The sequence below is a fragment of the Oryza sativa genome, chromosome 10 (genome assembly GCF_034140825.1).
Source record: "Oryza sativa Japonica Group chromosome 10, ASM3414082v1".
In the NCBI taxonomy this organism is placed as follows: Eukaryota; Viridiplantae; Streptophyta; class Magnoliopsida; order Poales; family Poaceae; genus Oryza; species Oryza sativa.
In genome coordinates this window covers 22,435,869-22,454,701 of record NC_089044.1, presented here as the reverse complement: position 1 = coordinate 22,454,701, position 18,833 = coordinate 22,435,869, and the positions used below count along the sequence as shown (strand labels likewise).

General features: G+C 44.5%; 2 protein-coding genes across 5 annotated transcripts; one reads left to right on the top strand and one right to left on the bottom strand.

Annotated features, from left to right (window-relative positions):
* Positions 1-4,458, top strand: LOC4349339 (protein NRT1/ PTR FAMILY 6.3). The gene is made up of 2 exons (XM_015758529.3): positions 1-1,050; positions 3,090-4,458. The coding sequence occupies exons 1-2, from the start codon at positions 125-127 to the stop codon at positions 3,952-3,954; spliced, it is 1,791 nt and encodes a 596-aa protein (XP_015614015.1). The 5' UTR covers positions 1-124; the 3' UTR covers positions 3,955-4,458.
* A 2,919-nt stretch (positions 4,459-7,377) lies between these two features.
* LOC4349338 (oxysterol-binding protein-related protein 2A) lies at positions 7,378-12,814 on the bottom strand. 4 transcript variants are annotated; one of them, XM_015759300.3, is made up of 10 exons: positions 12,243-12,814; positions 10,850-11,203; positions 10,554-10,641; positions 9,790-10,214; positions 9,426-9,581; positions 9,042-9,209; positions 8,748-8,888; positions 8,429-8,665; positions 8,235-8,348; positions 7,378-7,962 (listed from the first exon to the last, which is right to left on the bottom strand). In XM_015759300.3, the coding sequence occupies exons 1-10, from the start codon at positions 12,609-12,611 to the stop codon at positions 7,786-7,788; spliced, it is 2,229 nt and encodes a 742-aa protein (XP_015614786.1). In that variant the 5' UTR covers positions 12,612-12,814; the 3' UTR covers positions 7,378-7,785. The 4 variants fall into 4 exon arrangements, with proteins under 4 accessions (XP_015614786.1, XP_066160793.1, XP_066160794.1 ...); XM_066304696.1 differs by having other exon boundaries at positions 8,235-8,345; XM_066304697.1 differs by lacking the exon at positions 10,554-10,641 and having other exon boundaries at positions 12,243-12,486.
* Positions 12,815-18,833: the final 6,019 nt, after the last annotated feature.

Sequence of the window (18,833 nt, the reverse complement as noted above, 5' to 3'; positions counted from 1 at the left end):
ATATAAGGCCACCACTCGGACACGGTGGCTTCATCACAGCATCCATCGCCGCCGGCCACCACCACCACCACCGCCGCCGCCGTCTTACTCTCTCTGTCTCGAGCTCGAGCTTGTTGTTGTTGATATGGCGATGGTGTTGCCGGAGACGGCGGCGGAGGGGAAGGCGCTGACGGACGCGTGGGACTACAAGGGGAGGCCGGCGGGGAGGGCGGCCACCGGCGGGTGGGGCTGCGCGGCGATGATCCTCGGGGCGGAGCTGTTCGAGCGGATGACGACGCTGGGCATCGCCGTCAACCTGGTGCCGTACATGACCGGGACGATGCACCTCGGCAATGCCGCCGCCGCCAACACGGTCACCAACTTCATCGGCACCTCCTTCATGCTCTGCCTCCTCGGCGGCTTCGTCGCCGACACCTACCTCGGCCGCTACCTCACCATCGCCATCTTCGAGGCCGTCCAGGCCACCGGCGTGATGATACTCACGATCTCCACGGCGGCGCCGGGGCTGCGGCCGCCGGCGTGCGGCGACCCGAAGGGGGCGAGCGCGGAGTGCGTGGCGGCGGACGGGACGCAGCTCGGGGTGCTCTACCTGGGGCTCTACCTGACGGCGCTGGGCACGGGGGGGCTCAAGTCCAGCGTCTCCGGCTTCGGCTCCGACCAGTTCGACGAGTCCGACGTCGACGGCGAGAGGAAGAAGATGATGCGCTTCTTCAACTGGTTCTACTTCTTCGTCAGCCTCGGCGCGCTGCTCGCCGTCACCGTGCTGGTGTACGTGCAGGACAACGTCGGACGCCGGTGGGGGTACGGCATCTGCGCCGCCGGCATCCTCGCCGGCCTCGCCGTGTTCCTCTCCGGGACCAGGAGGTACAGGTTCAAGAAGCTGGTGGGGAGCCCCCTCACCCAGGTCGCCGCCGTCACCGCCGCCGCCTGGAGCAAGAGGTCGCTGCCGCTGCCGTCCGACCCAGACATGCTCTACGACGTCGACGACGCCGCCGCCGCCGGCCATGACGTCAAGGGCAAGCAGAGGATGCCACACAGCAAGGAGTGCCGGTAAGTTCACCACCCACTCTGCATCTTTAGTATTCAGATAAAGTTTTTTTACATTATTACCCCAACACAAAACTAGCCGGTAAGTTCAGATGAATTTTGATGAAATTAATTTGAACGAGTTATATATAGGATCAAGATGCATATGCATCATTCATGTGGGCCACGCATTGACACAAATCTAGTAATAGTGCTACTAGTAGTCAGTTTTAATTTAGCATATATAGCAAGCCAGGTTGTAGGAAAATGAATGAAATTAAATTAAATTCATAATATATATTCTACCTCCATCCCATAACAACTTAGTAGTAGCTAGGAGTAGAGAACGAGACATATACTATTACTACGAATGTGTTCAGATTTATAGTATTAGAATATATTTCATCATGTATTAGATTGCTATGTTACGAGATGGAGCGAGTATATTCAGGGAGTTCATGATTGGAGGCACGCACTGTTTGGCCCGTTGCTGTGACATTTGCAACCACACCCCTCTTAAGAAAATCATCTTCATTTTGACAGCTGAAACCACTCCAGCCACTCACTGTCATATATAGACAGATAGATATACGGTCTCGCAAGCCTGTAGGTGTGTATATACTTGGACCAGCACTACTAGATATCTAAACCATTAAGGTAGGTCAAATCAAGTTATTTTTAGGAAGCCTAATAAGTAGCCCAGTCCCAACGACGTATGGTCGCAGCCATCTGCCAGGTATATAGCTAGAGTCGACATACACATGCCCATAAGTAAATTAAAGTGGAGTACGTGCAGAAAGCAAAGGCCCTTTGACCCTGAACATTAACAAAGTCGGTAGAGGCAAGATTGATTCTAGCATGATACGATGGACGAGTCACACAGAATCAAAACCAAAGCAGAGTAGGAGTTGCTAAGTGAAGATGAGCACTGGGCGAGGTAGCACCTCCTCCTCCACATAGTGACATCCCATGCGTACATAACACAGTGGCTTATTAGCCAGTACATGTACAAACACGAAGATGCATTTGCATGTGCCGCGACCCAGTGACCGATAGCTTCAGCTATTCTCCCAACAAATTCCTCCTTTCTCCAGTGGAAACTAGCAGAGCCCTGAACCTGCCTTGGTCACGGGTCGCGGCAGCATCTCGCGTGACAAATATCACATGCGACGCGGCGCTGCATACGCACGCACGCCCGTGTGCGTGTGATTGATCAGCTGCTTGGAACTTCTCCCTCTTGCCTATCTCAACTCATCTAGCTCTTCCCGCAAAAAAAAACCCTCATCTAGCTCTTTGCGTCTGCGTGATGCAACGTACGTACGACACACCGGCCGCTACAAAGACTTGGATCTTGCAGTGGCGGTAGCTACCGCGCTGCTACGTGCGCATGGCTGCTCCCTTGTTTGCACGCGCCTACTATACCTTCCTCTTACTTAAGTCCAGTGACTATTAGATCTTCCCGCAAAAGAAAAAAAAACTGTTAGATCACTAATGTATGAGACTGTAGCAAAGTAAATTTATATGTCAGCGACTCAAAATTAAGTAACTTAAGTCGAAGAATCCGCATCCATGAATAAACATTGTGTGGTTTATCTTAGCTAACACAATTCTAACTCATCTCAAAATTTAAATGCATTTTTTAGGTTTTTAATATTTGATTCATCCATTTCTGCCTTTGGAAAAATAACATGACAAGATGAGAATAATCTATAATCTAGTTGATGTCACCTGATGATCTGAAGTAGCACTACAATAATCCGTAATTTTTTGGTGGTCAAAAACCATCAAGTATAACATGAAAACCGCCAAAATTCATTATTCTATCGGCCGTCTAGGGATATTCATATTTGTTGGCTGCTAACCATAAGAGAATATTTTTTTGTTAGTCGGACCACTAAGCAAATTAAAAATATTACGAACTTTATAACTTTGTCGGTTTGGACCGATAAGAATATATCTTACTTTGGCTGCCAAGAAACACCACAAGAAAATTACTTATTTTTGACCGTTAGAACCACCAAGGTAATAATCATTGACGTGTTTGGTTTGTAATATGGGTGCAGGTTCCTGGACCATGCGGCGATCATCGACAGGTCGGCGGCGGAGTCGCCGGCGACGGCGAGCAAGTGGAGGCTGTGCACGAGGACGGACGTGGAGGAGGTGAAGCAGGTGGTGCGGATGCTCCCCATCTGGGCGACCACCATCATGTTCTGGACCATCCACGCCCAGATGACCACCTTCGCCGTCGCGCAGGCCGAGCTCATGGACCGCCGCCTCGCCGGCGGCTTCCTCATCCCGGCGGGCTCCCTCACCGTCTTCCTCATCGCCTCCATCCTCCTCACCGTCCCCTTCTACGACCGCCTCGTCGTCCCCGTCGCGCGCCGCGCCACGGCCAACCCGCACGGCCTCACCCCGCTCCAGCGCGTCTTCGTGGGCCTCTCCCTCTCCATCGCCGGCATGGCCGTCGCCGCGGCCGTCGAGCGCCACCGCGCCACCGCCTCCGCCTCCGCCGCCGCCGCCGCGCCCACGGTGTTCCTCCTCATGCCGCAGTTCCTCCTCGTCGGCGCCGGCGAGGCGTTCACCTACATGGGCCAGCTCGACTTCTTCCTCCGCGAGTGCCCCAAGGGGATGAAGACCATGAGCACGGGCCTCTTCCTCAGCACCTGCGCCATCGGCTTCTTCTTCAGCACGCTGCTCGTCACCATCGTCCACAAGGTCACCGGCCATGGCGCCCGCGGCGGCGGCTGGCTCGCCGACAACCTCGACGACGGCAGGCTCGACTACTTCTACTGGCTGCTCGCCGTCATCAGCGCCATCAACCTCGTCCTCTTCACCGTCGCCGCCAGGGGGTACGTCTACAAGGAGAAGCGCCTCGCCGACGCCGGCATCGAGCTCGCCGACGAGGAGACCATCGCCGTCGGCCACTAATAGTGACCGATCGATGCGTCAGCATGACATACGCAAGCTAGCTACCAGTTAGCTGCACGCGTCGTGTATGTACGTCGTCCTTGTAATAACTTTGGTTTTTTCTTTTCTTGTATTTTGAATTTTTCTTCTTCTTCTTCTTCTTCTTCTTCTTCTTCTTCTTCTTCTTCTTCGTGTATTGTATTCGACGTATTTCGCCGGGTATAATTTGGGTGTATTCTCATCGCACGTATAATTAATTAATTAACCAACTACGTAATAACTACGTGGAGTTAATTAATGTGTACGTACGTGGGGTGTATGTAGAAGGAAGATATATACGTACGTAGGGAAGGGGGAGATTTATACGGCAATGTATAATTTGCCACAAAGTGTATTACTGATGTATATGTTTATACGTCTTTTATACTGATAGTGTGCAGGGCAGGAGGAAATTCCTGCATATGCGAGGTGCGGGCGCACCTCTCAATCTGATCAATAAATTAAACACAAAAAAGTTTTTGTTCATATGAGAAATGTGTGTGTACTGTATACTCCACATAAATTGATTGAATCAGTGGGTCATGATTTCCTTTGATATGGAACAGTGTTAGCTGCTGCTCTTTATGTTTGATTGGTCCATTTGTTCGATCGACCGGCGACGACGCCATGCAATGGCAAGCAAGCGATCTCGATCGATGGACGTAGTGCTCTCTCCAGTACTCATCATCATCCTCTCGATCCTCCGGCCTCATCAGTTAAAATTTAAATTTTTAACTTTAAATTTATAGTTGATTTTAGTTTTTTTTTCAACGAAGTTTATTTTTCAGCCTGTACTTTTAGATAGCTAGAACACGTATATAAAAATTTTATTTATAAATTATTTTTCATTTATAAATATACCACGCCTCATACCATGCATTACGAGGAACACGGGAAGCGAAGTGGAAGATCACACCTCATCGATCTTCTTGTAAGTATCACGAAGATCACGAGGCACTTGGAATTAAAGCAAGCAAAAGGCAAAGAGATCATATATCGATCAGTTTTAGTGGCATTAATAAATATTGTTACGAGAGGTTCATGAGCTAATTAAGGGCGGCTCGATCGAACTGTCTGGAAGCCTCCAAGGTGGCTGGATCGGCAGCTCATCTGCATGCTGCCAACGAAAGAAGAGAAAAATTTAGAGAAAATTTGAACCATGCCACATAAATTTTATAAAATTTGTGATATGTCACCCTGACCCACATGTCATTGACTCATGTGGGTCCTACATGTCATTGAGATACGGGTGGCATATCTCAAATTTTACAAAATTAGGGTGGCATGGTTCCAACAAACCCAAAAATTTAAGGGTTCGGAGAAGAAAACCCCGAACCCACTTGACCGGCTCAGCTAAACCAAAGTAGCCGATCGAGGCGGCCCAAATGAAAGCTGAGCATGGCCCAGTCCATCACAGGTGAGGCCCAACACGTACGCAAAGGTCGACGTGTGATTTGGCCTAACCTGACTCGACTACATGATAACCGCTGCTCAACCACTATCCCAAAGGAAGATGATTAGAGGCCCCACGAGAAAGGAAGATATGATTGATTAGGGCTGATTCCGTTTCTTAGGGCTTGTTTGGTTCTCTACCCTACCAATTTATTGGTAGTGCCAAAGTCTAGGCAAAATTTGGCACTACCAAAATATTGGTAGGGTAAAATTATTTGGCTACCATTTGGATTGCTACCAATATAAAGTCAAATTCTCATAGTACAGTGAAGAAACTTCTAGAAAATGACCAAATAGTATAAGGGAACTACCAAATATTTGGCTTCAATCCAAAATAACACACATACTATTCAATTTGCCAATAAATTGGTAGGGTGTGTTTTTGGTATCAAACCAAAACGGCCCTTAGAGTTCCTGCTCCCCTCTTTCGTTTTCTGCGTACATATTTTTTAAACAAATAAACAGTCTGTCTATTTTTTTAAAAAAAATTATAGAAAAGATGATTTAAAAATCAAATTAATCCATTTTCAAGTTTTTTAACTAATACTTAATTAATCATGCGCTAATGAACTGCTTTGTTTTTCGTGCCGGAGGGGAATGTTCCCAACCGTCACAAACGAAAGCAGCCTAGATGAACTAGCTAAGCAACGGTAGCAGCGAGGGCACATTGGATACTGATGAAAATGGAGCGGATGAGGACGAATAATACGCATATCTCATATTTGTTTTCGTATTTTTATCGGATATAAAAAACAAATACGGATAGCTCAGATACGAAAACAAATAAAAGTTATCTCGAATAGAAATAAAGATAGAATACGACCGGACACTAATATAGAGACAAATATTCCTAGGAACATGAAAACCACCTAAATTTCTAATACAAACAAATAAATAAATGTCTAATTAATATTATAATTGTTGTAGCGGGGCTGAACACCATCCCCATGCTCGGCCGAAAACATGGGTAGCGAGGAAATTGGATTCGAGCGACTATTTGCTCGAATAAAATTCCCATCTGCATCAGCTTCTGACCAGGAATTTGCATTTGCCTAAGAGCGCTTGTTCCAAGGAAAATGTGTTCGAGTAAGTTTGCTTGGCTTGACCTAACATCACTAGTGACATTGTATTTGAGCAGGTTCATTGGCTAAAGCAAATGAAGTGACGAGGAGCCAAAAGGTGGGAGAGCTTGTTCGAGTCCAAGCACGGGTGTTCAACTCGGGCAATCAAAGTTAAGGGAAAGTACCATCGAACAAATAATATATTTTAGGGAAGTGTTATGGGGACCACCTCAATTGCTCTCACCAGCTGGCACTAGATGTCGAGACGACTGAAATGTACCAATATGCCCCTAAGGGTAATATGATAACTTCATATAATCCTGCAATGGCAAACTTGTAAATCTTGAGTACACGGCTGAGCACTATTTAAACCAACCAAGATCCTTTAACAAGGAGCATATCAGTAGAGAAAAATACTTTTACTCACTTTTGGCATTTGTCTTTTGAGCTCACTCTCAGGATAGACGAGAATTCGTACTTTCCCGTCTATCCTCCAACTTTGTCCGTGTCCAGAGATCACGACAATAATATATAAAATATAGTGTAATTTATAAAAATATTTATAAGTTTTAAAACATATTAATAGTTTGGACTAGTGTTGTGAGATGTGCTATACGAAGTAGATTAGTATTGCATAAGTCCTTTAATTTACTTAAGATTTTCCTAAGAGGGAGCAAAGAGTTATTACATATTCTGTTATATCGATTTGTGTAATAAGAAGAGGAGGAAGAAGGGTAGGGATGGCTGGATAAGGAAGATAAACCCCTCTAGCTTGATGTTGGATCCATCCCCGACACACGATCCCGTCTATATTAAGCATGAAGAAAAAAACCCGTAAATATCAATGTATTAGCATCTTAATTAATCTGAGCATTTTGATATTCGTAAATCGTAACAGGAAATTGAATATATTAATTTGGCATTTCTATACAGGACAAGATTACTCGCCTGGCTTGGCACAGAGGTCAAAAAAGAAAGATGAACGTCCATTATCCATGACCATGAGCATAGAAGCTTACATGATCAATTACAATTAGGAACCAAGTATATAACTCAGTATCTCTGTGGAACAGTACAAAGATTGAAAAAATGGATATCACTGAGAGTAATAACAACATTGTTAGCTAGCAGGCCTCACAGTTAAGTATCCCAGTATCCACATAAATGTCCCAGTGTTTCTATATGACAAGAGGAGAGCATGTTAGCTCTTGTTTGCATGGTAGCAACGGGAGCAGCCGATCAACTATGTACCGTCTTCAATAATTAATGGGGTGTCAACGACTACTAAACAGAAGTTTCTCTATATACTTGCGCTGGTGCAAAGAGTGGACACATTATTGCCGAATATGTCATTGCAACCAACCCATTTCCTCTGCTCCCTTGCCTCCCAGTAACCTCCGACATAACGGAATGTTCCATCCTCTGTGTCCCTTTGGAACCATCTTGGCTTCCAACCACTCTCCTGCATCTTCCTTGCCTGTAGAGGAAGAGATAACCGCTGCAGTTAGAGCAGATAATAACTGCATTTTTCCATGAAGGAAATAGGTGTTCTGGCTGCACTTTGTAACGAGAATCAAGATTCTCCGGGGCAGTGATTCACTCCCATCAGATGGTGGACATATATAAAAGTGCAGTGATAAAAGACCATAAAATTCAGTGTAGTTCGATGTACGAGTACAGTGAAGCAGGTAAGAATTTAAAAACTGTGATAAAAAAAATTAAGGAAATTTTTAGAACAAGAATACTTACCATCCTCTGCCTCGTCTCCAGGCGCAATTTTTCAGAGTTAGCCTTTTCGTACTCCCCATTCTCTAGATGCCGCTGATCTGGCCTGAGTCTTGAATCCGTTGGTGGAAGCTTCTCCTTAACAAATCATCAAATAGTACGTTAGGCTTTGCACTACAAAAAACTAACAATAGGCGAATTATATGCTTTGCGCATACCTTAAGACCTGGTGTCAACTCGTTCAAAGTGATTGCAAATGATGACAGGTTATATCGAGTGGGATTGGCTGGAGGCACATTTTTCTCCCACAATAAAGTGGCACCCGTACTCTGATTTGCATTACGGGAGTTCACTTTAGAAGCATCATCACCAATGATGCAAGACATGCTCTCGTCCCACTTTCCCATCAAGAATGCAACTTTGGTCCCATTAGCATCCGTAACAAGTCCTTGAACCTTTCATACGACCATACATTTTAGTAACCTCTACAGGAAGATGAAAGAAACAAGAACCTGGATGGAAAATTGTTCATCATACCTGGCGAGGATTACGATCGAGGAAGGATTGCTCTTTGAAAGTCAGCTTACATGAATATTGCCTGTTTCCACTTATGTTCATCGTGCCATGGTGATGGCAATAGACTCGGCCAATGATAAGGTTATTAATTGTTGTCGTAACCTGCCATGGCAAAATAAATAAATGATAGGTGTTTATTGACAAAAGGATATCCAACACCTTCTCCAGATCTCTAGACCAAGCATGCACAAACATAATGGAAAAAATGGAGAGAAAATATGCATAAGAGTTTTGCCTCCAGTGAAGAATTTGTACCTTACTCCACTGGAAAGTTTCTCCATCATCAAACTGTAGAGTTAGCACACCGCTAGGATCGAGTTGAATGGACTGCCCCCAAAATTTGCTCTTTAGATTGCTGTCACCCCAAAATTTCCAACCTTTCCCTTCACAATGGCATGCCATGACCATCGGATGATGACTAACCTGGTGACAAGAATAAACTAACAAATTAACTCATATGTTGTGTGAAATGTAGAGAAGAATATTAATGTGCCTGGCATCAGAACAGTGTCTGCCACTTTTATGCTTTCAAACTTCACATTGCGTATCTCCCAATTATTTACAGAAGAATTTGACAGTGCTAGACTAAATGGCAACAAATTCTAACCTGAACATGAATGGGCTGGATGCCAAACTGACCTTTTCAGAGAAGAAACGGATCCCTTTTTCAGGATAATCAGCTTCGTATGTTTCCCCCAACAATGGATTGAAAGGTTTGCAGGGGCGAGAATCCGTGGAAGCATATCCAGAGACAGCAAATGCAGCAACATAAAGAATTCTCATCAGCCCGTTTCCCTGATGTATATGCAAATTAAGATATGAGTATCAACTCAACACAGTTGAATAAATTGAGGTTAATTAACTGCACCAAAATACTGATACAGCAATTTCGTGGGTTTTTTAGTACGACAAAGTTTATGCTCCTCAATTGTGATATACAGAATGATATAATATCTAGCAGTTTATTTCACAATAAAGGTGGAAGTTATAGAAATAAGCATACCCTTGAACCATATTCATATGCACGATCCAGTAAATTGGAATACTCCAAATCTTCAAAGCACTTTTGAAGAGAAGACAATGGTTCATTAAAGTAAACAGGAAGACAGACTCTTGTAAGATCCTTGCCAACATTATCTTTGATCATTGACCAAAGGCTAACACCTTTCTCCTTTTCTATTGGTACGGGTAACTCTGAACGGCGTTTTGAAGATGACAATAAGTATTCATTCGTCTTGTCGATAGCTAGTAATTCACCAAACTTGTGAGCTCCACTCCCACTATTTGAACATCTCATTTTCAAGTCAGGACTTGCAGCAGTGTCACTGAAACTTTGCCTTGTATCATAGAAATGAAACTCATCCTCATCTGACAACTGCCCTACCTCTTGTTTGCCAGCATCATCAGAAGATTCAGTGTTGCTGTACTCTGATATAATAAAAATAAAAATATCAGAAAATAGCCATGTTTCAAACCTCTCGTGAAACAAGAACACAAAAAGGAGCATGTAGTTGTGGGCAAAATGCGGCAACACAGAACTAAAGGAAGTGGTTTATTTCAAGCTGTTTCCATCCTTTCATTTTCAGATTAATCCAAGGAGAATAACATAAAGTGCAATGATGTACCAGGACCAGATATAGACAAGTAAAGCAATATAAATATGCTTGGAAAGTGCAACCAACACCATTTCATGCACATGGAGCATCTGATATAATGCTAATCAAAACAGTCAAAAGAAAACAGGACAACTAAAATAAAATCAAGTACCACTACATTTTCCAGAGCTGGAACAGTCATGTTTGAACAACTCCGACTGTGGCTTCTCAATAGCAGATGCATCTCCCGAATTAACTACCTAAAAGAACATAATACAATCAGCAGACAGTTTCAGACCACCAGATAACATACAATCAATTTATTACTTGACTTTCAGGCTAGATTCAAAAGTCCTAACAACCTATATAAATCCCATTAAATTGGAATATATTCAGAATTACTATCAGAAATGGGAACTTAATGAGTTGCTTATATAAATCACTAAATGAGCTCTAAGAACGAATTACCTCAAGTTCCCTTGGAAGACTGCCAATGAAGTTTAAATAGTCTTCACACCGTTGCTTCATCTGAGTGTGATACTGTGAAAATTCTGAGTGAATGATCTGTTCACAGTCTTTAATAGTTGCCTCTCCAACACCTTCAGCATGCAAGCGATTCCTAAGCTTTTCAGTGGAAAATGATCCCTCATTCTGGTCACACGGTACACCCCCGTTAAGAGAATATTCACTCCTCGCAGAAACAAGTGCTTCAATCCAAGCCACACGGTCCTTAGCAGAGCCAGTCCTCAGCTGAAGCGTCTTGGTTGGGGTAATGATGTAGAACCGTTTATCATCCGATTTACTTTCGCTAAATGATGAGATCTACAAACAATTCAAAAGAATTACAGAATCAGCAACCAGAGTAGCAACAGTACACCAAAATGCAATCTCTTCATCAAATGCACATCTAGTATTCGTCTGTGCTGGCAATCCACTATCCCAGAAATAGATTTTTTACAAACCTATAGCAGTACACTTAAATCTCGACAGTCTCCTGCATTGTAAAAAACCCATAACTGAGCACTGTAAAAAAAAACAGATGCCTAAAAGACAAGCGAACATAAAGCCCGCTGACTGAAGCAGGAGCCAAGAGGAAGAGGGGGGAAAAGCTCCCAGGCCATATAAATGGCTATAGACAGTGTGGTCCGTACCACCTTACATTCCCAACAACTCACGGACATGCAATGCCATCCAAGTGGAGGCGCCATGCCATCAATCCTTTCTGAACAAAGTCCAGCTGGTGATCCGGTCGTTCCCGTGCCCTAATCCTCTCCTTCCCCTGAGCACGCCATGACAAAGATCGCCACTGTAGCTCGCTAAAAGTCGATGCGAAGACTGCTCTTTCACAGTGAGTGAGCTTTGCTTGCGCTTGAGAAATGCCAGCTCCCAGCTGCTCCAGCTCCGATCCAAGCAAGGCATCTCTTTATCCGACAAGCGTTAGGCAGCAGCAGCAGCAGCCATTGTACTATGCTACTACTACCAGTGTGGATGTGATGCTGCTGCTGTTGCTTGCTAGCGATCTCGGCCGTAGATCTTGGCGAACGTACGGCTCGTGGCGCGGCCACGCCGCGTCGGGCTTTGCGAGATGCAGCATCGGTTGGACTGGACTGTTCCGATCTGTGCGCGGAAACCGGCGCACCAAACTCGTGGGAGATATTTGATTCGCGGAAGCAAATGCGCAACTAAAATTTGGCTGGAGAAATTGGTGCTCTACTACCGGTAAACAGATCAGGTGATGAAATGCGTGCGGTTGAATTGAATTGAACGAGCGATTTAATTTCGTCGATCGTAAGCAGTAGGGGCTCGAGATCGATCGAAATAGACGGAACACAAAAACAAAATGCGAGAGGAGGCGCGTCACCTTGAGAGGGACGAATCCGATGGGCTGGTCCCCGACGCCGCCGCGGGGCACGCCGATGAGCCTGACGCCGTTGGCTGCGGCGGCGGCGGCGGCCTCGGGAGGCGGCTCGGCGGCGACGCGGCGGCGGATCTTGGAGTAGGCCAGGACGCCGCCCCGGATCGCGAACCACCGCGGCCGCCACCCCTTCCCGATGTTGGTCCACTTGTACAGCACCCCCGCCACCGCCACCACCTCCTCCTCTCCCCCCACCGCCGCCTTCGTCGGCGAGCAGTCTCCTCCTCCCCCCTCACCACCTCCCCCTCCGCCGCCTCCACCCAACGCGCAGTCGGAGACGAGGCAGCACAGCGGGTGCATCTCCCTGGCCCGCATCGCGCCTCCCTCCCCCGATCTCGAGCACCGACGACCTAGTTAGCTCCTAGCTAGGTGGTAGGAGGCAGAGTACGCGTGGTGATGCTCCTCGTCGTCCTCGCGGTGGTGGTGGATGCGGTGGCGGCCACCATTTGGAATTGTTTATTCGCGGCGAGGGTCGCCGTCTTCCTCCTCCTCCCCCCACGCGGCGTCCGAATCCGGCCGCCGAGTTGGCCTCTTCGCCTTCGCCTTTATGCGAACCCCCCCCCCCCCCCCCCCCCTTGTGCCTAACGCTTCCGCGCGGCTTCCATCCATCCCCTGTGGGCCCCACATGGCAGCGGCTGGGCTGGGCCGGGCGGGTGGTCCCCACGTGTCCGTCACCGCGTCAGGCTCAGCTGCCTCCGGCCTGTACTCGTGCTGTCCGGCGGGGCCCACCTCGCGTTGACTTTTTCAAAGCACCGGATGGGGTTTTTTAGATGGGCCGGGTGGGAGGACATGTTGGGCCGGAAGGCGAGGCGGCCCAGAGATGTGGGAGTCAACATCACCGGGTTCTTGTTCTTGTTCTTCCTTGAGATTGGGTTGGTGTGTGTGTGCATTGCATTGGCATATGGAATGGCATATTTTGTTTGGGTTTTGGGCATGGGATTCCCCTGATAATTTGGACAGCAACAGGTAGCTTAGCCAAAAAAACGTTGTTAATCCTTCACCTTCCAATGTGCGATCCAGTACACATTAGGATGGCCGGCAACTAGTAGTGGACGGACAGCATTAGCCCAGCAGCAGCAGCAGCATCGAACTCTCTTGAAAATCACCTGAATTTTTGAAGCAGATTACTACTACTATCATATCTCCATCTCTCTGAGTAAAATTTGGCGTTCCTCCGCATGATTTCCTGAAAAAAGTTTGTATCTGTTCATTGCAATAGCTAGCTAGCTTCGTCCAAGAACGTGAGGTTGTTGCTGTCTTGCTCTGTCGACGATGTGCACTGAACATTGCATGTTTTAGATGAGCTGCAATCTCTGACGGGGGGCTTTTGTACAGCATATGCAGGCGAAAGGAGAGCTGCTTTTTTGGTTGCTGGCAGGCAGATCAGTGACAGAATTGGTGGCCAGCTCTCTGCTCGCATGTAAAAAGATGACAAGTCCGTAGTATGAACTCGGTTTTGGTGTTACCATGCACGCGTGCTGCTGAATTTTGCAGTAGCACAAATGCAACAATAGGTTATCAGTTCACCTATGAGCAAAGGAGGAGAGATCTAGTATTTCACATGGGACGTTTTCTATGAGATGCAAGAAAGAAAAAGAGAAGAGTATGGTGGTGTTCTTTTCTTAAGATAAATATTAATTTTTTTACGTAAAACGAGGTGTTTTTAATGTAAGATTGATTGAGTTTTAATTATTATAAACTTAAAAAATAGATTAATATGATATTTTAGAGCGACTTTCATATAAAAAGTTTTCGCACGAAACAGCAGTTTGAAAAGCGTGCCACGAAAATCTTAATCTTCAACACAAAATGCGTACTCTCTCCCACTAAAAATAGTATTAGATATTTTGTAGTATTACGAATTAGAAAGCACTAGGGATTATCCTATCCAATCTGATACTAGGTTTTTATACTTTTTGTACAGAGAGTACTAGTGGTGATCAGAAATGATGTCTGGGAGTGATGATCTGATCAAGCCAAACTAGACAGTACTATTAGCACTAGAAAAGGCTTTAGGCAGCCCAATGCGTGCAGGCAAGGTGCAAACTAAGCTTTATTACGAGTGGTAGCTGGGCCAACCAAAACACCAACAAAAAAAGCCAGCTCGGCCCGAATTCCGAGGCGATCCCCCCACCAATCCGCGTGCCGGCCGGAGGAGCTCGCCTGTCGCCTCCAAATTCAGGCCGCCGCCGGCCCACTGCCCGGCCGTCGTCGTCCTCCTCGGAATCCCCAGTTACATATATCCTTCTCCATTTCCATACGTACTCCTACTACTGTTGCTGCCACTATTTGTAGTAGAAGAAGAAGTATTCTGATGCTCTCCAATGGCGGCAGCCACTGCATGGCTGGGTCAGTGAGACAGTGGCACGAAATCTAAAGCACATTTTTGGTTCTGGAGTCCATTCACAAGGAGGGCTATCTTTGGTCTTTAGCTGGCGTTGCTGTTTTTGGGACTTGTTGAGAGTATAGCGTAGCTCAGCCCCTTCCCGCTGCTTGGAGTTTGTATTTAGCCGCTGTAGTTTTCTAAGCTTCAGCTTTTTATTTTGCCTTTTCTCTCTTTCTCTGACATAAGCCGGTCTAGCTGATTGCGTTGTGTAACTATAACTTTTTTTTAGTGTAATTTTTTTACGCGTTCACGGAAAAATAAAGCACATTTTATTTTTCATTACATGTACAGATGCTGTACTGTAGGATACACTCCTCTTTAACAATCTGTGCTGGTAGTTGGTTCCAAATTCTGATGCTTTCTTTTCTGTTCTGAAGACTGAAGAGTAGTACTATAGCTGCAGCTGCTGCTGCTGCCTTTGCTCGCATCTTTTGATCTTTCCTTCCAGGCTCTGCTTTTGTTGCCATCTCACAATCTCTTCCTTTTCCATTCTCTCTCTTTTTTTATATTACTTGTGTATCTTTTGAATATTCCCATCCCATCTGCTGCCCTCTAGCATTTGCTCCCTCTTCCCTCTCGAATCTCTCTCTGTGTGTGTCAAAAAATGCAAAAGTTGGTGCCTTTCTCGTTGGCCTTTTGCAACCTGGCCTGCTTCTGAAATGCAAGTGTATGCCAACTTTTGCTTCGTTTTTACCAGCCCATATCTAATTTACTTACCGTGAAAGGAGTTGAAGCATATGCATGCACTTGCTCCCCGTTTACCGATAGATGACGGATGCCTCTTGTCTTACCTGACATCGACGCTTTCGCTAACCGCTCCAATTCTCTGTCTAAGCAACGGCCATTATGTACTACAGTACTACTTCAATTAGTTACTTTTCCTGACTGTTTACCTCTGGTTATCCATATCTGAAAGCGACAATCAGAGTGTGATAATCTGGGGAGCAGTAAGCAAACCTCGTTAAACTACAGTATCCACGGAGAAGCTGAAGTGCAGAACCATCCATCCAATCCAACTACCCCAAGGCATTGACACACAATTGTCTTGTAGTGTTAGTACTCCCTCCGTTTCGAAATGTTTGACACCGTTGACTTTTTAGCACATGTTTGACCGTTCGTCTTATTCAAAAAATTTTGTGAAATATGTAAAATTATATGCCTACATAAAAATATATTTAACAATGAATCAAATGATAGGAAAAGAATTAAGAATTACTTAAATTTTTTAAATAAGACGAACGGTTAAATATATTTAAAAAAGTCAATGGCGTCAAACATTTCGAAACGGAGGAGTACTCTACTACAATAAGACCAGTGCATTGTATACAAAGAAGCTGATCAAACAGTAGATTAGATTAGATATGCTGGTACATGTACATCAGCTAGCTAGCTAGCACAGTACACTTCTCTTGGATACCAAGCATAAGCAAAGGCAGCTGGGATGCTGTACAAGTGTAGCACATTGGCTGGAATCAATCTTGTATACATATATTGGTTTGTTTGGTCAGACCACAACATCCTGATGTTAACACTTGCACACATTCTCTTTTCTGAAGAATACTTGCCCTGCTAGGAAAAACTCTTGATTAGGTCGTCGTTGGCAAATGCAGGTGATCATCATCTGACTTGCACATCAGCCAATCAGTCTACAAGAGGGCAAAAGATTAGTAATAAGAGAGATGCCATCCAATCTGCAAGAGGACAGGTTCTTTTAGCTTGTGGTGTTCAGAGACCGACATGTTTTGGTCAGTGTTTTTTTTTTTTTGAGGTGTCAAGATGAGCCTGAATTCTGAAGGAATTGTAAAGAAGTGATCGATGTTAGGTGTGGCATAAGTTGGAAGACCACTTTCAGAGCCTATCACTGCATTAAAACATGTCTCCAATGGCAAAGATACCAACCAATTGAATTAGCAACAACTAAAAACAAATTGCAGTAGAATCGTACTGAAGCTTTACTGAACTCGGACAATTATATTGAGGATTCGAGATGATAGAACCGTGCTGAGAACACTGCGTGCATTTTCTCCTGTTCTTGATGCCGCAATGATTCGGTGAGATCTTTGCGGCGAGGCATTGGAGGAGGATTCGATCGATTGATCGAGTCGAAGTGAGTGAGTGAGTGAGTTTTTCTGACGATATTGATCATGCATCCATGCAGCAATGTCTTCCCTTGAAATGAGCTTTCTCGGTACTAGCAGTTGCAGAGCCATGGAATGATGGCAACTGCTCCATGTCCAAATGCGTCTCATAAGTTAAGTTGCATCTTATCAGGGTCAGCTTAAACTACTAATTAACGCGTTGGTTAGCTGCAGAAACATCTCGTCAGTTTTCTATGCATAAGCAGCAGAGATGATCGGGTCGCAAATCTGAAAACATGTATGCAATTGCATGTTATATGTTGAGTAGAAGTACATTATATTGGCGATGCAATTAGGTTGTCGTCGGTTCAGAGACTCCAGGCACTTGTTAATTGCAAGGTATAGAAGTTAACTAATAAGCTTAGTAATGTGGACTGGTAATTCAGTGTCATGTTACACATGCAGTTCGAGACCTCCATTTGTCAACTACGTCAACTCTTTAACACACAATTAATTCAGAGAAAAATAGGAAAATTAATAAACTATTATTAGTACACGATTTGATCAGTTGGCCAAGTGGTTGTTGACGAATGGGATGTCGCAGCTGCATGCTGGGCAATAGGGAAATTAATTCGATTCAGAGAGATCGAATCTTTGTGTACGTAATCTCAGAAAATCTGACCCGATTAGTTAACCAATTAATTAATCATGCGTGTTGAACATATTGTTTGTAACGTGAATAATGCGAATATTCGGAGGAAAAAACAAAATAGGTGTGCGATTTTGGGGGAATTTTTATTTTGCTGGTCAGCGCTAACACATGCTAACCGTCAAATTAATCATATTGCCGCGTTGCTGACAATTTTAATGAGCCGCATATGCAGAAATGATTACACGGTAGAAGTTAATAAAGAAACCCCGGAAAAATGCAGGCGTATTCGAACTGAAACTTTAACTACTTTCAATTGACGAGCTGTTCGAAGCTGAATTTTGGACGCGCTGTAAATGCAAATGATGAGCATTTAGGTGATATGTACCTCTTCAATTCAAAGTTTTTCGTTGAAAAAAACATAAAAAGAGTTCATGTCCTCTTCTTGCTCCTACAAAATTAATAGTTGTGAAATAAATAACAAAAAGTGGTGGTCACTAGCATGGCAAGAAAAAAAGAGACAGATAACAAAAAGAGATGCATCTTTTTTGCAAATTCTGACGAGAAATCAGAAGCACCACGAACGAACGAACAGACAGATCAAACGCGTGCCTGCAACCAAGGGAGAAACTGGACTCCACATCCACACACAGAAAAAAGGTGAAAGACACCGACCACACAAACACACACACAGCTTCATCACAAAAAAGGAGCTCTGAAAAACACAAAAGAAAAATAGAAAGATACAAAAGAAGGAAACAAAAAGGAAAAGAAAGAAAACCAGTAGAAAGAGAGTGTACTGAGAAGAAATTCTTGGACTAAGACTGTGTTTAGATCTAGAGGTAAAAAGTTTTGGCGTGTCACATCGAATTTACAGACATACATTTGAAATATTAAACGTAGTCTAATAACAAAACAAATTATAGAATTCGCCTGTAAACCGTGAGATGAATTTATTAAGCCTAATTAATCCGTCATTAGCAAATATTTACTATAGTATCACATTGTCCAATCATTGAGCAATTAGGCTTAAAAGATTTGTTTCGCAATTTACACGCAATCTGTGCAATTAGTTATTTTTTTTATATTTAATACTTTACATATGTATCCAAACATTCAATATGACAGGATGAAAAATTTTACTAGGGGATCTAAACAGGTCCTAAAGGCATCCAAATCCAAATGATCATTGCCACACTTCACTCAAAAAAAAGAAAAATGGGCCCATTCCCCCCAAATCATGAGCCCAAATGAAAACAAATTTCGAAAAGATTTATCCCAAATCAAATCTCTCTCATTCAGTACACCACACCACAGCTCAAAAGAGTACCCAACCCAAAGCTGCAGTACAAACCTTATTGCAAAAATGCCCACTCACTGCCACTGGGTCCCACAATGTAGCTTCAGTGGTGGGACCCACCTGT